General features: G+C 45.8%; 1 protein-coding gene across 1 annotated transcript; it reads right to left on the bottom strand.

The window, feature by feature from the left end:
• Positions 1-298: 298 nt before the first annotated feature.
• On the bottom strand, positions 299-10,377 carry LOC116793338. The gene is made up of 11 exons (XM_032701114.1): positions 10,149-10,377; positions 7,931-8,065; positions 6,602-6,726; positions 6,248-6,316; positions 5,954-6,067; positions 5,143-5,258; positions 4,800-4,855; positions 3,310-3,362; positions 2,417-2,544; positions 1,677-1,833; positions 299-799 (listed from the first exon to the last, which is right to left on the bottom strand). Exons 1-11 carry the CDS (start codon positions 10,359-10,361, stop codon positions 748-750), a joined length of 1,218 nt encoding a protein of 405 aa, XP_032557005.1. The 5' UTR covers positions 10,362-10,377; the 3' UTR covers positions 299-747.
• Positions 10,378-16,435: the final 6,058 nt, after the last annotated feature.

Raw genomic sequence — 16,435 nt, 5'->3', positions numbered from 1 at the left:
GCCAGCAGCTCTCAGTGACTAACGTGGGTGCTGGGATTATTAGGGCATCTACAATGAATGATGAGAAATTCAGATCACTTTCTAAATTGGACTCCCAGACCCTGGCTTCCCTTCAGACAAGAGGAAAACGTGTCTGTACCACTTATTTCATTGACCATTAATGCTATCCCTAGAGGACACCTCACTTAGATGTGCTTTCTCCTGCTTCTTCCACTTTATCTCTTATACAAGACTATCAAATCAATGGAGTTTCCTGCAGTAGCTTTTCCCCACGTTTTAATGACTGCAACAACGAGAGAATTCAGAAAGATACAGCTTTTATTTCAAAAACAAACCTGAAAGAACAGAAGAGGTGCTAAGTTGGGTCAGAGATCCACATAGCCCGGGGTCCTGGGCTTTATGGTGGGGAGCAGCTGCAGTTTAGGAACAACACCAAGGGACAGAGCGTGGGGTGATCCCTCCCAGAGCACTGCTCCTGCAGTCAGCTGCTCAGAGGTCTCCTTCAAACTGTCTCCAGACCACCATGGTTAGCAACCACTAAGAGCTGCACTAATAAAAATATATCTCATTTCTCTCCAAATCCTTTTATACCCCCGACCGCCACAGCATCCGGTGACGAGTTCCACACTCCAAACAGTGCGTTTTGCAGAGAATAATACTTTTTTGGAAAGCTGCTGCTTGCTAACATTGCTGGGACAAGCTTGTAGATGATCATGGGGGAGAGGCATCAGTGGCAGGGTGAGGTCCTTAAGTTTTTGGACCAAGCTGCAAATTCGGAACCAGCTGGGCGGCCTCGTCCCTGTAAGAAGAGCAGCGACGCTGAGTTGGCGTCTCCCGGCAAAGAGGAAGAACCAGACACCCACCCTTTCATTTCTAACATGGTTTTGATTTGGAAGCAGATATGAGACGGGAACTTTGTCAGCACTGCCAAACTAAGCCTTCCTGGGGCGGATTCAGAAACACCCAGGACTGTCTGGGCTTGCAGAACGTGCCCTGTTTGGGTTTTATCAGAGACTTTCTGTGCTGGGTCATTTCCTCCCCCCGTGCAGGTTTGGACAGTGAGAAAAGGGAGGGGAGCAGGTACCCGACAGCAACTTCACATTCTAGTTCAACCAGGGGGTGTTTGGCAGTTCAGTGGCCTGGTTTATGTGCTTTATGTGTTTCTGGTTTTCAGAAGCAGCTGAGCTCTCAATCTCCTGGAAGCCATCTATGGCCTTTCCTCTGACAGCCAAGGACTCGTGTTTATTTTAAAAAGCAAAATAAATGTAAACAACAAAATTTGCCTTTTTTTTTTTCATGAGAGAAAAGACTCCATAGGGAAAAAGACTCCAGTAAAAGACTGTGACAATCATGGGGCAGAATAAGGCAGCGTCCAAAATGGATCATCCAACTCATAAACCTGTATGGACACCTATATGAGATCCTACACAAACCTTTATAACAAACAACTGAACAAGTGCCCATGGTTTGGTTTCATGTATGCAGTGCTTGCACAATCATTCCTTTTATAAAATATGGAGTGTTTGTCAATTTAATAAACATATTAAGCCCTAAAGGAATGATATTTTGTTATATCAGATAAAAAATCTGTGCATTTATGCTTCAAATATGGAGCCACATAGGTCAATATAGGAGAATGGGAGTTCTTTGCCTCTTCTTGCTTGTCATTATTTTACCTGTAATAAAATTCAACCAAGCCCCAGCCTTGTGTTGACCCATCCAGTTGGAAATCTGCAATGCACTCGTGGAAAACACCACTTCCCACCAGGCCATTGAACACCACGGGGCAGGTCTGCTTATCCAGCACTGCAGAAACAGCAAAGTCCTTGCCACCTTGGATAAGAGCAAAAAGGGAAGAATGGGTTCAACCTTCAGCGGTATTTTACCTCAAAAAAATCCCAATGTCTATTATTTTTGTGTACTGTTTCTTCTTAAAGAGTAACTGTTCTGCTGCTTTGTAAATTAAGTAAAACCTTTGATCAACCATATTTCCAGCTGAATCCACCTCATAACATATGTTTTGACATCCAAAATTGAAAATCACATAACTGATGTGGACTTGCATAAGTAACAGTCAGCACAAAGAATCTGTAACTCTCCCTCTGGTTCAGATGCCTGGAATCCTGATCCTGCAGTGGGCACACACTTCTATCCATGACACACCACACCTATAACTTAACTTTAGCACAGGAATGCCCGTGGCAGGAGGTTGAAAGTGGATGACCTTTAAGGCCCCTTCTAACCCAAACCATTCCATGGGTTTATGATTCTAGGTAAATTTTTTAAGGTGCAAGATGATGCATTCAGCTCTCGAATTTGTCCTCAGGATCACATGGAATTTCACTGACTAGTCTTTCCTCCACTAAGTTAACTTCACCTCAAAAAGTTGAAGGCAGATGGACCACATTTAGCTTACCAGCAGTAAAACTGACTCCATACTCATCCTTGATAACACCATCCTCAGCCATCTCAGCCAGAGAGGCGTTGGACCACTCAATGCCAGCCTTCCTTCCATCAGGGAAAAACACATAACCTACAGTGAGGCTGAGGGGGAGAGAAATGCAGCAGATTTAAAGTTCAACTAAAACTCAAATGCACCAGCACAAAGGCTGAGAGAACTGGGATTGTTCAGCCTGGAGAACAGAAGGCTCCAGGGAGACCTTAGAGACCCTCCAGTGCCTAAAGGGGCTCCAAGAGAGCTGGAGAGGGACTTTGGACAAGGGCCTGGAGAGACAGGACAAGAGGGAATGGCTTCTCACTGCCACAGGGCAGATTCAGATAGGATATTGGGAAGGAATTCTGCCCTGTGAGCGTGGTGAGGCCCTGGCACAGGTTGTCCAGAGAAGCTGTGGCTGCCCCATCCCTGGAAGTGTCCAAGGCCAGGGTGGATGGGGTTTGGAGCAATCTTGGTCCCAGGGCAATGAACATTGGTCTTTAATCTTCTGGATGCACAGAGCACCAGTCAGCAAGGTGGGGCTCCCTGTGGAATGCCCCACTACAGTTGGACACACCTTCTTAAACACCTGGAAAGTGCTCAGTTGGTGCCTCTAAATTATCTTGACACTCACACAGGCAGCTGCTTCAGCCCAACAGTAATTGAGTGGAAAGGAAGCAAAGGAAGGTAAAAGCTGTCCTTGTGACTAACTGCAAATGAAAAACTCAGTGAAGGGAGTAGGGAGCAAGAGGGTATGGATGGAAATTGGGCTGTACAAGTTCAAAGCAAGGATGTGCCTATAGATGTCCTGCAGAGCAGCTTTGATCACCTTTAAGACGTGAATTTTACCAACATAAACTTCCTTGGCTACTTACTTAGTTGTGGTAGCTGGAATGTTAATAACTGTTAAATGTGCTGCAGTCCCATCCTGCAAGAGGGAAATAAAGGAAAAGCAGTCAAATTTCTGCAGACTCATTTCTGTGGGTTATTCACTGGTTTGACCAAGAAGACATTGGATATAACTCAGGTTATGCAATGTGCTATGACTTCATACTTTAAAATCCTCTTCCTCTCAGTACATCTTCCATGAATGTCTGGCTGCAAATGAGAGTACAAGAACATACACCAAAAACATTAAGGATCAATTAAGGACATTAAGGACAACAAAAAGTCCACAGCAAGTGGACATAAGAGGGGGGAAACAACACCTGCAAAGATGTACAAAACTGATGGGCCCCTCTTTGACCAGACACTTCTTCCAGCCTGTATTCTGTGCCCAAGAGCAGCATACAGGAAAAATGTTAAATAAGAAGGAGCTAGAATCTCATGTTCTTATTAATTTCTTCTCTGCCTTTCAGTCTGGATCCCTTCATGCTCCACTTGGGCTGCTGTGAGGCAAATTTAAGCCTACTCTGTGATGCTATAAATGTACAGACACTTGGGGTATGAGGACTCCAAACTTCAAACAGCAGTAAACTTAGCAAAGTCAGATGGCTTTTAATTAGGAGTAGAACAGCCACAGTTATTTGAGTCCTGAATAGCTATGACAAAAAGGGAGAGGTTGCTACTTGATTATACACATTGTGGTGCCGCAGCACAGGTTTATTAAAAGGTACACAGGCACATGTTAAATCACAGCAGCTGTTGGATCTGCACATAGGTGGGATTTTCCAAGCTGTGCCTTTGTGCTGGCCAGCACATATCTGGGAAAAGAACTTTTATTCTGAATTCAGTCTTAACTCCTGTAATGCTGCCTATAATGAGAGTTTAGAATTCTTTATGCCTGAGTTGGCAGAGGAAATGCCTTTTCAGGAGCATCTGGTGGGGTTGGCTGGCAGCTTGCAGGGCCAGCCCTCAGCAGTTCCCCGGGGCTGTGCTGTCCCAGCAGCCCTGACTCTCCTCCAGCCACAAGGGCAAAGAGAGAATTAGAGCTCAGCACAGGCCAAAATATTTCCTGAGTGCTGTCACGAAGGCTTAGGATGCTTCAAACACCTCAGGCTCCCAATTAGTGTGAATCAGCACTGCAGTGACTCCACTGAGTGCTGGGTACTTGCAGCAGCTGAGAATCTCTCCTGCAAAGCTGCCCATTTAATTTTTCTTTAAAAAAACCCCAAAACAAACAGCTGCAAGACACCAAAACAACTTTTGATTCAACAGCGTTGTAAAATCTCAGCTTTTACACACACAGCTCTGCTTTTGAGAGCTGCTCCCAACACTGGTATGTGCTGATGATGGCACTGGTGAGCACTTCTGATTGCACAATGTGGATGCTTCCAACACCTTATTTCTGGATATTAAATATGCCTGACAAGCTCAGAAACAATTTCCTGGTTAAGTAGCACATTGTTAATGTGTTAATACCTACTTCAAAGTGTGCCAAAATCATGACATAACGGTAAATCTCAGCCCAGTTCCTGATACCTGCAAAAAAGAACAAAATCACCCAACCTAAAGTTCACCATTGCTGGAAAATGTGAACTAACAGTACTTGACTTGTCATTAACTTTGGATAAAGAAATAGCCAGTGATTGATAAGCTTGTAAGCATATGCATGTCCCCAAAATAGTTACTGGTATTTCCTCTGAAATGTCTTAACTCCATGCCCAGCCATGGAACTGGTTATTTTTAATCTTTAGTCCCAGTGCCCTGGCAGTACCAGCTATAGTGAAGGTATTCCCTAGAGTGGGAATTCTTTCTGGTGCTGTTACCATAAGAGTGGCTCCGAACTCCTTTGAGGGAAAGTTCAATTTTCTCACGATTTTCTATTTCAATTTCTCCCACAGACTGGCCCCACTGCTCGTGTCGGAAATGTTGTTCCCTTTGTCTGGAAGAAAGAAAAGAGAGAACCAGCACGGGCAACATCATCAAGTCTTCTCAAGAAGCCTGAATATTAATCTGATGGATTTATATTCCACAGTGGAGGAGATTTCAGAGCACCTGGAACATGGTTATGCCAGATTTAATAGATTATAAAAAATGCTGGGCTGCCAAATGTTTGCTGCTTAGAAATCAGCAGGTATCACCAAAGACCACACACTACTGATGTACAGATCTTCTGCTTCTATTTAGACAACACATTCATATTTTCTTCTCATTTTTTCAGTTTTCCAAAGCTTGTATAGTAATTAAAACACCCAATTCTGCTCTTCTTTTACATGATTATATTCGATCCTTTGCTTAATTTTACCTGGATCATTGACTTTGGAAGCTGCCTAAATCAGTGAAAAAAGACACAATGAGAAATATTCCTAAAGGTTAAGGTCTTATTGACCAAAACTGTGGACAGGTCTGTTCATCCACATATTAGGAAGACCCTGACTCTGTGCAGGACCCTCCTTAGAACCTGCCAGGTCTGGTGTGGTGCTGAAACCAGGAGACATCTGACAGGAGCCACGTCCTTGATCAGAGCACTTCAAATGAAACCCACCTTCTAAAATCAAATATAACACATGATAAAAACTGAGGAGATCTGTAGAAAAATTACTATTAACCCCAGAAGACATCAATCTTGCCTCTCACTTTTTGACCCTCTGGAAGAACTGGATGGTCCAGGGCTCCTGGGCAAAAGCTCGTGCAAATGTGCTGGGGTGACTGTCAACATTAAAGTCAAAAACTTCTGTGAAGTTCTCCCAACTAGGAAAAGAGGGGAAAAAGTAAAAGACACTATTAGCTTTCAGCTCATACCATGCCAAGTTGTGTACTTGCTACTCTGACAGTGGCAATCTTAATATTTTATTGGAAAATACTGATTTTTGCCATTTTAAAAGAACCATGAACCCATTGTACATCCCAAAGCAAAGGTGAAACACTTACTGCAAAGAGAATTTAACTGGTACAAGATCACCCTCCTCTTCACTCCACTGCTGTCTGTAGGATCCTTTCCTGTAAGGAAAAGCACCATAATTTTATATCACTCCTAAACAAACAACAAAATGTTTCTTACATGTTTGGAAATGGATGGAATAGGAGACAGTGCAGAAGAATTATATTATTGTGTGCTAAGGTAGAATGGTAATACTATATATTACCAGATATATTTTCATTCCTTAAAAATGTGTTAGTTACCAAATGGCTTTTGGTTCGAGTTGGTTAAATATAATTCCAGACAGTGCTGAAAAAGCCTCAGTCTCAACTGTAGATAAATGGAACTAGAGAGTGCTGCAATACCTGAGCAATCCATCAAAGCTTATTTTCCAGCACATTTGGGGCTCCAAGTATTCAATAGTGAGCCCTCCTCCACTCCAGATCTCTTCAGACTCATCAGGCACCATCATGTTGGGATGCTGTGGGTGCTAAAAAGAGGAAAGATTTCAGGCAAACATTTGCTTAATTCAGTTGTGAGGCTGCACCGTGGGAGAATTCCTGCTCTAAGGGTCCTCTGTGGTTGAACTGGCCTTTCAGTTCTATTGCTCTCTGGTAATCAGGTTATTAGAGAGGGAAATTTGCACCTAAAACACCTGAGATATAACATATTATTGTTTCAGATAATACAAGTTGTGTGAAGGGAGGTCACTGCATGAGCTCAGCTCCTTACACTGCCTAGATTACAGCCAAGTCACGCAGAGCTTTGGGGCTAAATTTATTTTTAGTCTCAATTTGATGAAACTCTGAAGTGATTCAGTGCATGAAAGCTCCTCAAACTCTACATCTGCTTTTTGAAAAATATGCCTTGTTCCCTAAAGTTGCCACCTCTCTAAAAGACAGTTTATGCCTCTTGCTGTAGAGAAGGATCTAAGAAGGTCCAGAACTTGCCTGGCAGTTCTGGGGAACAAAGTCACAAAGTATCTTTTTATACTAAATATTACTAAAAAACCAAAATAATGTACATCAACCTTCTCTTTTATTTTTCTATATTCTTCAAATGGGATTTCTCCTGCCTTTTCTGGTCTTGGCTACTTAGCAAAACAAATTTGTGAATAGAGATAGTTGAGTGCAAAGGGATTTATGTCAGACCTTCTCTTCTTCACTGTGTAGTCACTATTAACAAAAAAAACAAAGCCACAGGCAAGATATAGGACTAATACAGTTTTCTTTTCAGCAACAATGAAGCAGATGTACATATAACTCCCTAAAAACATTCTCTTCTCTTTTAAAGAGGCAATTTCACAATGGTTTTTATAGCATTCACTCATTAAAAAAGGGGAAAAAACTCAACCATGGCCCTACAATGTAATTAATTAACCATGTGCTGTGCCTTATGGGAAAGACTGGAGGCTTTAATTCTTCCTGGGAGAATTACCAAGCTATTTTTAAAGAAAATATGCCGGGTTTTGCACATTATGGGAAAAAGGGAATGAGTGTCAGATCCTGCTGGGAAAAAAAATGAGATATAATCATAACTCTGGCCAGTTCTACCACTGCCTTTAGACACAGCACCGGTGGGATGTTAAGGGGGTGAAGACACAGAGAATGTTAATTTTTGCTCGGGATCCTACCAGGGGTTCAAGGCAGGAGTTAAGCACAGCTCCTGGATGTCACCCCACAGCCACCACTTACTTCAAACTGCCCTATTCCCTCCACCCTCAGGAAGAGCCACATCTCACACATCCCCGCCGGACGTTTGGCAAGACGAGCGATCACAAAGGTCTTGTTGGTCTCTGCAAAGCCAGTGAAGTACATGGAATCCAGAGCCTGGGGAAAGGGAAATGGATCTCAGTTCCTGCTGGAGGCGGGAAAGGGAGGGGAAAAGGTCAGTAATTCTTTTTTTTTTTTTTTTTTTCCATAGACTTCTTAGGAATCAAATTTTACTTTCATTTTTATATTTCACAGCAGGAACCCCAGCAAACAGACAGAGTTTTGCAAGCAGCAGTGAAACCTCAGTCATAAGACAGGACGGCTCAAAAATGACTCAGATCCACGATATTCAGACAATTTGATGTGCAATAATCACATCATTCATTGCCACAAAAGCATTTTTCCTTTCTTTTTTGTCCATCTCCTCATCAAAGCAAACATAGAACGCAGAGAGGGAGCAGATGAGAAGTAGTTTTAGAGAGGGGACATAATTATTGCATGATAGCCATGGATAAGGTGAAATATTATCCTGAATTAAGACGATTATTTCGTAACAAGAAGCTCCTTTGACCAAAATCCTTATAAAATGAGTCCTCACAAAGGGTGTTTGTCAGATGAAATTCAGCCACGAAGATGCTGTTTCCCCTTCTAGCTCCAAATTGTGTGTGGGACAACTTACACATAGGGGAAACAGAACTAAAAAGGAAAAAGGATAAGAAAGAAATGTAAGGAAGCAACTAGGAAATGTTAGACTTCAACATAATTAGAGGTTGAGCTGGTGTAGGGTAAATCTTAAAACTCCTGGAACAGAAATCCATAAGTTCAAACTCCGATGTGTGTTTTCACATATTTGTAGAGAAGTCGCTCAAAGTAAAGTTCTAAAAGCTGGAATGTGGAAATTTAAATTTCTGTATGCATTTTGGGGTGTGGATTAAGTTCTCCTCCTAAAAAAGTAGCCATTGTAAAATCCCAAAAAATACTAAAATCAGATTATTATGCATAGAGGTAAGGGGGGATTTGGAGGGCACAGAGTCCGGAAATACACACAGAAAAAGTCTCCAGTGTAAAAAATTCAGAGACACCATTCCTGGAAGCGTTTTCCACATCTGTTTTTAGGCCTCTCTTGGAAGTATTACTCCAGTGTTCCTGCTTGGAAGAGCAGAGAGGAAAGCACAGACCCCTTGGCTCTATCTCAAACCACCCTGGATGTCAGTCTGATTTGGAAGATGGTATCACTCCTGCCCTATCAAATCTGAGAGACTGGCAAAACATTTCAAACGCTCCAAGCAGCAGTTTAATTAGCAGAAAGGAAAAGCTGGAGAAAACAGTTTCCTTTTTCTTAAAGGCCAAGCAGAAGCCCCAATGCACTCCAGGAAATGTTAGCCAGAAGTCGATTTTTCACAGAAATTACTCAGGATCCGAAATCTCAGCTGGCATTTGCAAGGTGAATCTTGATGAGGCAAAGAAAAGCGAGGGCAATCCTTTCTCGTGAGCCTTTCTGCTTCCCCCTCTCACTAAATAACACAGCAGAGCCCACACAGATCTCCCTTTCAGGCACTGGGAGTATTTTGGCAGGGAGCTCCATGGACCCAGGCGAGGTACAGGCTGTAGATAACGGGCTTTTTATTTATTAAGCAAAGTGCACCTGCAAAATTAGATTCAATTCACTGAATGTGCTAAATTAAAATGCTTCTGTGTCCCATAGTGCATCTGCTTTTTCCCATGGACACCAACTGGACTGAATAGAGGTGATCCCTCTCCCTGCAAGGGTCAGTTAAGGCGACATCTCCCGCCCTCCCTTGGATGTGTTGACTCGGGGGAAAGGATGTGGATCCTGAAGGTTCAGGGGTTGGGTTGTGAGGGATGCCAGGAATGGGGGTACTTGAGGAATGAGGGGTGTCAGGGGTGGGATGCAGGGATGGAGAGGAGCGCAGGTGGAGGTAGCCCGGGTCTAGGGAAGTATGGGTCCAAGGCAAAAGGGTGTTCTGGGGGAACGCGGGTTCCAGCGAATGGAGGTTCCAAGACGCGGGGAACATGGGGATGCTGGGGATGGGGTGCCAGCAGGGCGGTGCCAGGGCTGCAAGGACATAAGGATGCTAGGAATGGGAGAGACAGAGGTGCCAGGGAGTGGGAATGGAGTGCCGCAGAAGGAGCTCCCGGGGAAGGGGGTCTCAGCATCGGGGGGTGCCAGGACACTCACGTGGGGGTCGGGGCGGAGCGGGCGCGGCCGGTGCGGCTCGGCGGTGCCTCCTGCGGCCGCCCGCTGCCTCCAGGCGCCGTGGCAGAGCAGGAGGCAGCCCAGGGCCCAGCGCTTCAGCGGGGACCAGGCGCCGGGGGCGGCCGCTCGCCGGGCCCCGAGCAGCGCCAGCAGCGCCGCGGCCACGAGCGCCAGGAGCGCCGGCAGCGCCGGCATCGCCGGAAGGCACTGCGGGCGCGGCGGCACCGGGAGCGGCACCGGCGGGATGAGAACCGGGAGCGGCACCGGCGGGATGAGAACCGGGAGCGGCACCGGCGGGATGAGAACCGGGAGCGGCACCGGCGGGATGAGAACCGGGAGCGGCACCGGCGGGATGAGCAGCGGGGCGGGACGAGGAACGGTGCGGGACGAGCAGCGCTGCTGCCTCCGACTCCGATCCCGGCTCCGGCCGCCCTCAAACCCCGCCTCAACCGGGGCCGCTCAACGCCGTGTCCCGGGATGGCTCATTTCCGCGAGGGGCTTGTCCCGACCGCTGAGCTCATCCCGGGAAGTTGCATTTGCTCCTTTTATTTATTTACTACGCACTCCAAGGGAAGTTCAGGCAGAGACGCGGCCGAGTTTCTAGGAAACTCTCCGGGATAAGTGCTCGGGTGCAGGTTTTGGGATCTCTTCCCCGAGGATGAAGGCTGTGGGTGTTCCCAGCTCTTCGATGTGTGTCGCTGAAGGAGAGTCAGTTTAAGATTAGATAGATGAAATAAGTATTTTACGCGGAGGGTGGTAAAACACTGGCACTGGCTGCTCAGACAAGAGGTGGTGATGCCCCATCCCTGCAAACATTCAAGGCTGGGTTGGATGCGGCTCTGAGCTACCTGCTCTAGTAGAAGATGCCTGTGGCAGGGGGGAGTTGGACTAGGTGACCTTTAAAAGGACCCTTCCAGCTCAAACTACTCTGATTCTGTGATTTCTGATCCTGTTTTATTGGGCTCTCAGTGTGAGTTCTTCACTCGCTCCCACTGATGGCTCCTGCCAACAGGCAGGGAAAAGACTCAGCAGCCCATTTCATCTAAGGCACCAAAAAAAACCCCTACCCACAGCAGGCATCCCTTCAGTGACTCTTGTAGGTATCATTTCTAGAAGCTATATTTTGGCTGACTGCACAAGAGTTGTTTGTATTCCTTTTGCATCTACCAAGCATTTAGTCTCATTTCCTTATACTAAAACAAACCCAGCCTCTCAGGAGAATTTGAAGTACAGCTGATCTCACTGTAGAGAAAGCTGGCGCTCTCAGAACCCACACTTTCTTTGTCTCCTGAGTGTTTTGACTCCCTGTTAGCTCTACAGACTTCTCAGCAGACTCCCTGTTGCTTGAAAAAGCATTTGTTGTACATTTTTATGCCTTGTTTCAATTGTCCCTCAGTTTGGTTTTATAACAACCTCTGCTGTGGTTTGTGTTTAATGGATCAGTGCTTATGGTTCTTTCGATTTTCTTCTCTGAATGTAACTTGTTTTTAACAACTACCTGAGCTCTGCTGCTCCTTTTTGCCCTTTTTCTAGTCTTTCTTGATACTGATGTGCACTTGGGCTGCCTTGGTGATCATGTTTACATTGTTTCTTCAAAAGCTTTTAGCATCTTAGGAATTCCTTTTACCTTCTTAAAAGGTTTCCTCGGTTTTACACAGTTCCCCTTTTCTGAGACCAAGCACAACTGTTCTATATTTCTTTATTGCTGCCCATGGACCACAGCAATTCAAAAGGAGAAGGGTAGAAGGAACCAGAGATTCAGACAATAAGATTCAGAAATTAATTTCTGTAAATCACCATTGCTTCAGTTAATTTCAAAAGGGTACATCTTAAAGTTAACCACATAGGGTACGTAGACAGCCAGAGAGATAATAAAGTTATTTTCTTATTTCAGACTGTGTTGTGGAGGAATTGAAAATGGTCTAAATTTAGGAGATGTGTCACAATGTTATCACCCTGCACCTGCAGCCCTGCAGATGTGGTTCAGTCCAGAGAAAGGCTGCAAAGGGAATGGATTATGAAAAACAGCTTTTCTTTTTAGCTAGAATTAGTTAGAATTTAAACACAAAGCAGGATTCAATGGGGAAATATCTACACAAATGACAAACCTTTGGGACTTTACAAACATGCACATAATTAAACCCTCAGCATCTACAGTCTGCCTGAGATGGAAAGGGCTACAACAAATGACAGATTCCTCTAAACTCATCCTTTTTTTCCCAATGCAGTCCCTGAGCAGCTTTGCTGCCTTTTGCCAAACTGTTGGGAGTCCTCACACAAATAATTTGAATTTCAGTATTTGCATTTCTGAGGGGAGGATAAATGGGGCGTGAATATTTCATATGTTCCTCTGCATTCCAAAACTCCCAGAGTCTACCCAACTCACGTGAAGGCATTGTGTGTGCCTCTATGGAATCTGGAACAGAGATAAGCTCCGTTCCTTCCTAAGAGGACAGGAAGCATGAAAACAATTTGTTTTGTGCAGCAGTTATGTTTCAACATTTCTTAGGTAATTTGTTTGAGGACCTGAAGTTATCTCTGGCAAACAATTTATCTTGGCAATACTGTTTGTGGTGGGAATGGGTTCCAAACCACCAGGACTTGCAGAAGAACCAAAGTCCTGACATGTCTGGGAATGTTTTTAGCGTGGCAATACCGATGCTGTGTGTCTTAGAACAAGTCTAAGAGCTGCTGCACAGCTTAGTAAAAGCATGAGGAGGAAAATACTCAGCTGGTTTGTTTGGGTTTGAGATCAGGAGGAAATGAGGAACCTGTGACTGATGCACAGTACTAAAACACAAAGAAAAAGCAAACTGAATGTAACAATTTCTGGTTAGCATAAATTTGCTGCCTTGCTCCTGAGCATCTGCAATATCGACCATCAAACTTCTCATTGAACAGTGAACAATTTAAACAGCACTGCCTCTTTTAAATCCAGCAGCCTGGCACAGGAAATGGGTATATTAGGACTATATTCCAGGAGAAAAAAACCACCTTGTCACCCTCAGAAATCAAGGGCCTCCAAAATCAGATTAGCTCTGAGGTCCAAACTGCTTCTCAAGGTCTTTGCAGTGCGGTGAGCACGGACTGTATTTGCTGTGCAAAGCTGTCACGGCTCTCAAGAGGTGTTTGAGCAGAAATTAGAGCCAAGAGAAAAAAAAAATGCATCATGGCCTGGATTTTCATCCAGGACATCCAGAAATAACAGCTGGACTCACATCTGTAGCATGAGCCCCAGTTGTGCCTGTACTTCAGGAAAGCTCAGGTCTGCGAGAGAATTTCCTTGTTTCAGTTTGTATCTAAGTTATATGTCATTATAGTGATGTTTCTTTAAAAAATTGCCAAATAACCACCTTGTCTATACACCATATCTCCCTGCATGGGCACCTGGAGGTACTGTTTGCCAGTGTCACACGGTGAGCATGACAAACACTCTTTAGGCTGCCCTGGGGCTGCAGAAACAAGCGATGCACCACACAGTGGCCGAAGGCAGAACTTAAACCGAGGAGAGGAGTTCTTAAACATCAGTTCCGCCGAAATCGATTGCAAAACTTCCGCTGAATTAGCAGCTCTCACTGATGGAGCAGGTGTGGGAACTGCTGACAACAGGCACAGTCCTGCCATGGAGTCATAGAATTGTTTAGGTTGGAAAAGCCCTCTGAGATCATCAAGTCCAACCGTTCTCCCAGCACTGCCAAGGCCACCACGTCCCCCAGTGCCACATCCACACGGCTTTTAAATCCCTCCACAACTGCCCCAGGCAGCCTATGCCAGGGCTTGGCAACCCTTTCAGTGAAGAAATTTTCCCAATATCCAACCTAAACCTTCCCTGGTGCAACTGGAGGCTGTTTCTTCTTGTCCTATCACTTGTTACTGAGGAGAAAAGACCAATCCCCACCCGGCTCCCCCCTCCTGTCAGAGAATTGCAGAGAGTGAGAAGGTCCCCCCCGAGCCTCCTTTTCTCCAGGCTGAGCCCCCGCAGCTCCCTCAGCTGCTCCTGGTGCTCCAGACCCTTCCTCAGCTCCGTTCCCTTCCCTCAACAGTGTTGCTGATACTGCTAAAAAAAAGAAAGACAGCACAGTACCTAACTTTTTTGGTAATTCCTGGGTAATTGTAATATTTCGGCCACTATAATATAATATAATGTAATATAATGCAATATAATGCAATGTAATATAATATTCACTTTTATTCCTTGATAAATGACATATTAGTTACATTAAGGAAAACACAGAGGGAAAAGGAAGTTTTAGAAAAAGATCAGTTTTTACGATTTTGTGTCTATAGATGTTGACATGTGTTTGAATAGCAGAGACATTGGCTTTGAGTCATTTCTGTTAGCATGTGAAACCCAGCTGCTGGGAAACAGAAGGCTACACATAAACCCAAGTTTTTCTAAAGTCCTCAGTATATCAGCACAGAAGCAGAGACAAACACAGGCACGTGAGCAGCTGGATTTTGTTGCACTTACCAGCACACACAAGCCCTTATGCACTGGCTGCCCGTGTCCCACTAGATGGTGGTCATGCTACAAGCAAAAAACCTTGTAGAAATGTGCCTGAGTTGTCATCATTTCTGTTTGTCATCCTTCAGCTTTTTTATGTGTATAAAAATACCCTTAACTCACTCACTGCAGGATTTGCTATTTTGCAACTTAATTTTTAAAGCTACTGGGTATATATTTTTCCTAATATACAGTGAAAGATTCTGAATCAGTGTCATGTAGTATTATTTCCACATAAAACAATTTAACTACTGATGGTGAAGCCTGAGTTGACTAAAGTTAGTGAACAACCACTGAACATGCTCTTGAATTAGGTGCCAAATCACCTTCCTGAGACTCCTTAAAGTAGAATTGTAGAATCACAGAATGGTTTTGCTTGGAAGGGACCTTAAAACTCGTCTTATTCCAAACCCCTGCCATGGGCAGGGACACCTATCACTAGACCAGGTTGCTCCAAGCCCTGTCCAACCTGTCCAGGGATGAGGTTTCCATCCCTGTAATGAGGTAATGAGGGACTGTAATGAAATATGACCACGAAAACATGTGTAGACATAAAGCAAAAACCCTTCAAAGAGGAACTGAAGTAAAACCTACTGCATCTGTGTTCAATTATGGCAGGGACAGGTAGAGGCAGTGCTGCTGGGGATGGAGACTCCAAAGGGATGCAGGCAGGGCTGTGACCAGCACCTGCTCCCACAGAGAAGCAGTAACACCATGAGGAATCACTCAGCAGCCTACAAATCCAATTTTACTCTCAAACTGTGAGTGTGCCCATGGGAATCTCATGTAGTTTAACAAGACCCAAGTGCTGGTGCTGCACCAGGGTCGCGGCATCCCCGGGATCAATCCAGGTCGGGGATGAACAGATGGAGAGCAGCCCTGGGGGGAAGGACCTGGGGGGGGCTGGTGGGTGAGAGGCTGGACATGACCTAGCTCAGAAACCCCAAATCCTGGGCTGATCCCACAGCGTGGGCAGCAGGGAAGGGGGGATTCTGCCCTGCTCGGGTGAGATCCCCCTGAAGAGCTGCCTCCAGCCCTGGGGAACATCAGAAGGACATGGAGCTGTTGGAGCGAGTCCAGAGGAGGCACTAAAATGATCAGAAGGATGGAGCAGCTCTGCTGTGAGGAAAGGCTGAGTGAATTGGGATTGTTCAACTTGGAAAAGAGAAGCTGTGGGGGGACTGACCTAATTGTGGCCTTCCAGCACCTAAAGGGAGATGGAGACAGGAGAGGGACTTTGGACAAGGGCATGGAGAGACAGGAGAATGGCTTCACACTGGTAGAGGGTAAGTTTAGATGAGATATGTAGGAGGAAGTTCTCCCCTGTGAGGGTGTTGATGCCCTGGCACAGGTTGCCCAGAGAAGCTGTGGCTGCCCCATCCCTGGAAGTGTCCAAGGCCAGGATGGACGGGGCTTGGGAGCAACTTGGTCTGATGGAAGGCGTCCCTTCCCATGGCAGGGGGTGAAACTGGATGAGCTCTAAGGTCCCCTCCGACCCAACCCATGCTGTGATCGCGATTTCACACACGGAGCTGTCACACTCCCAGCGCTCCAGCCTCTGCCCTCAGGGCGGACGCCACAAGGGCGCGCCCGCCCCTCCCCTGCTCTGCCCTCCCTCCTCTCCCCTCCCCTCCGCGCCTGCGCGGGGGCCGCGCGCGCCCCTTCCGCCTCCCGCGGAAGCGCCGCCTCTCCTCTCCCGCTTCCGGGCTCCGAGGGCTCCGCGGGCGCGGTGGCGGCGGGCGCGGGGCTCCAGCGGCGGGGGCGC

The sequence above is a fragment of the Chiroxiphia lanceolata genome, chromosome 13 (genome assembly GCF_009829145.1).
Source record: "Chiroxiphia lanceolata isolate bChiLan1 chromosome 13, bChiLan1.pri, whole genome shotgun sequence".
Lineage (NCBI taxonomy): Eukaryota > Metazoa > Chordata > Aves > Passeriformes > Pipridae > Chiroxiphia > Chiroxiphia lanceolata.
The sequence above is the reverse complement of the archived record's forward strand: the minus strand, read 5'-3'. Positions and strand labels throughout refer to the sequence as shown.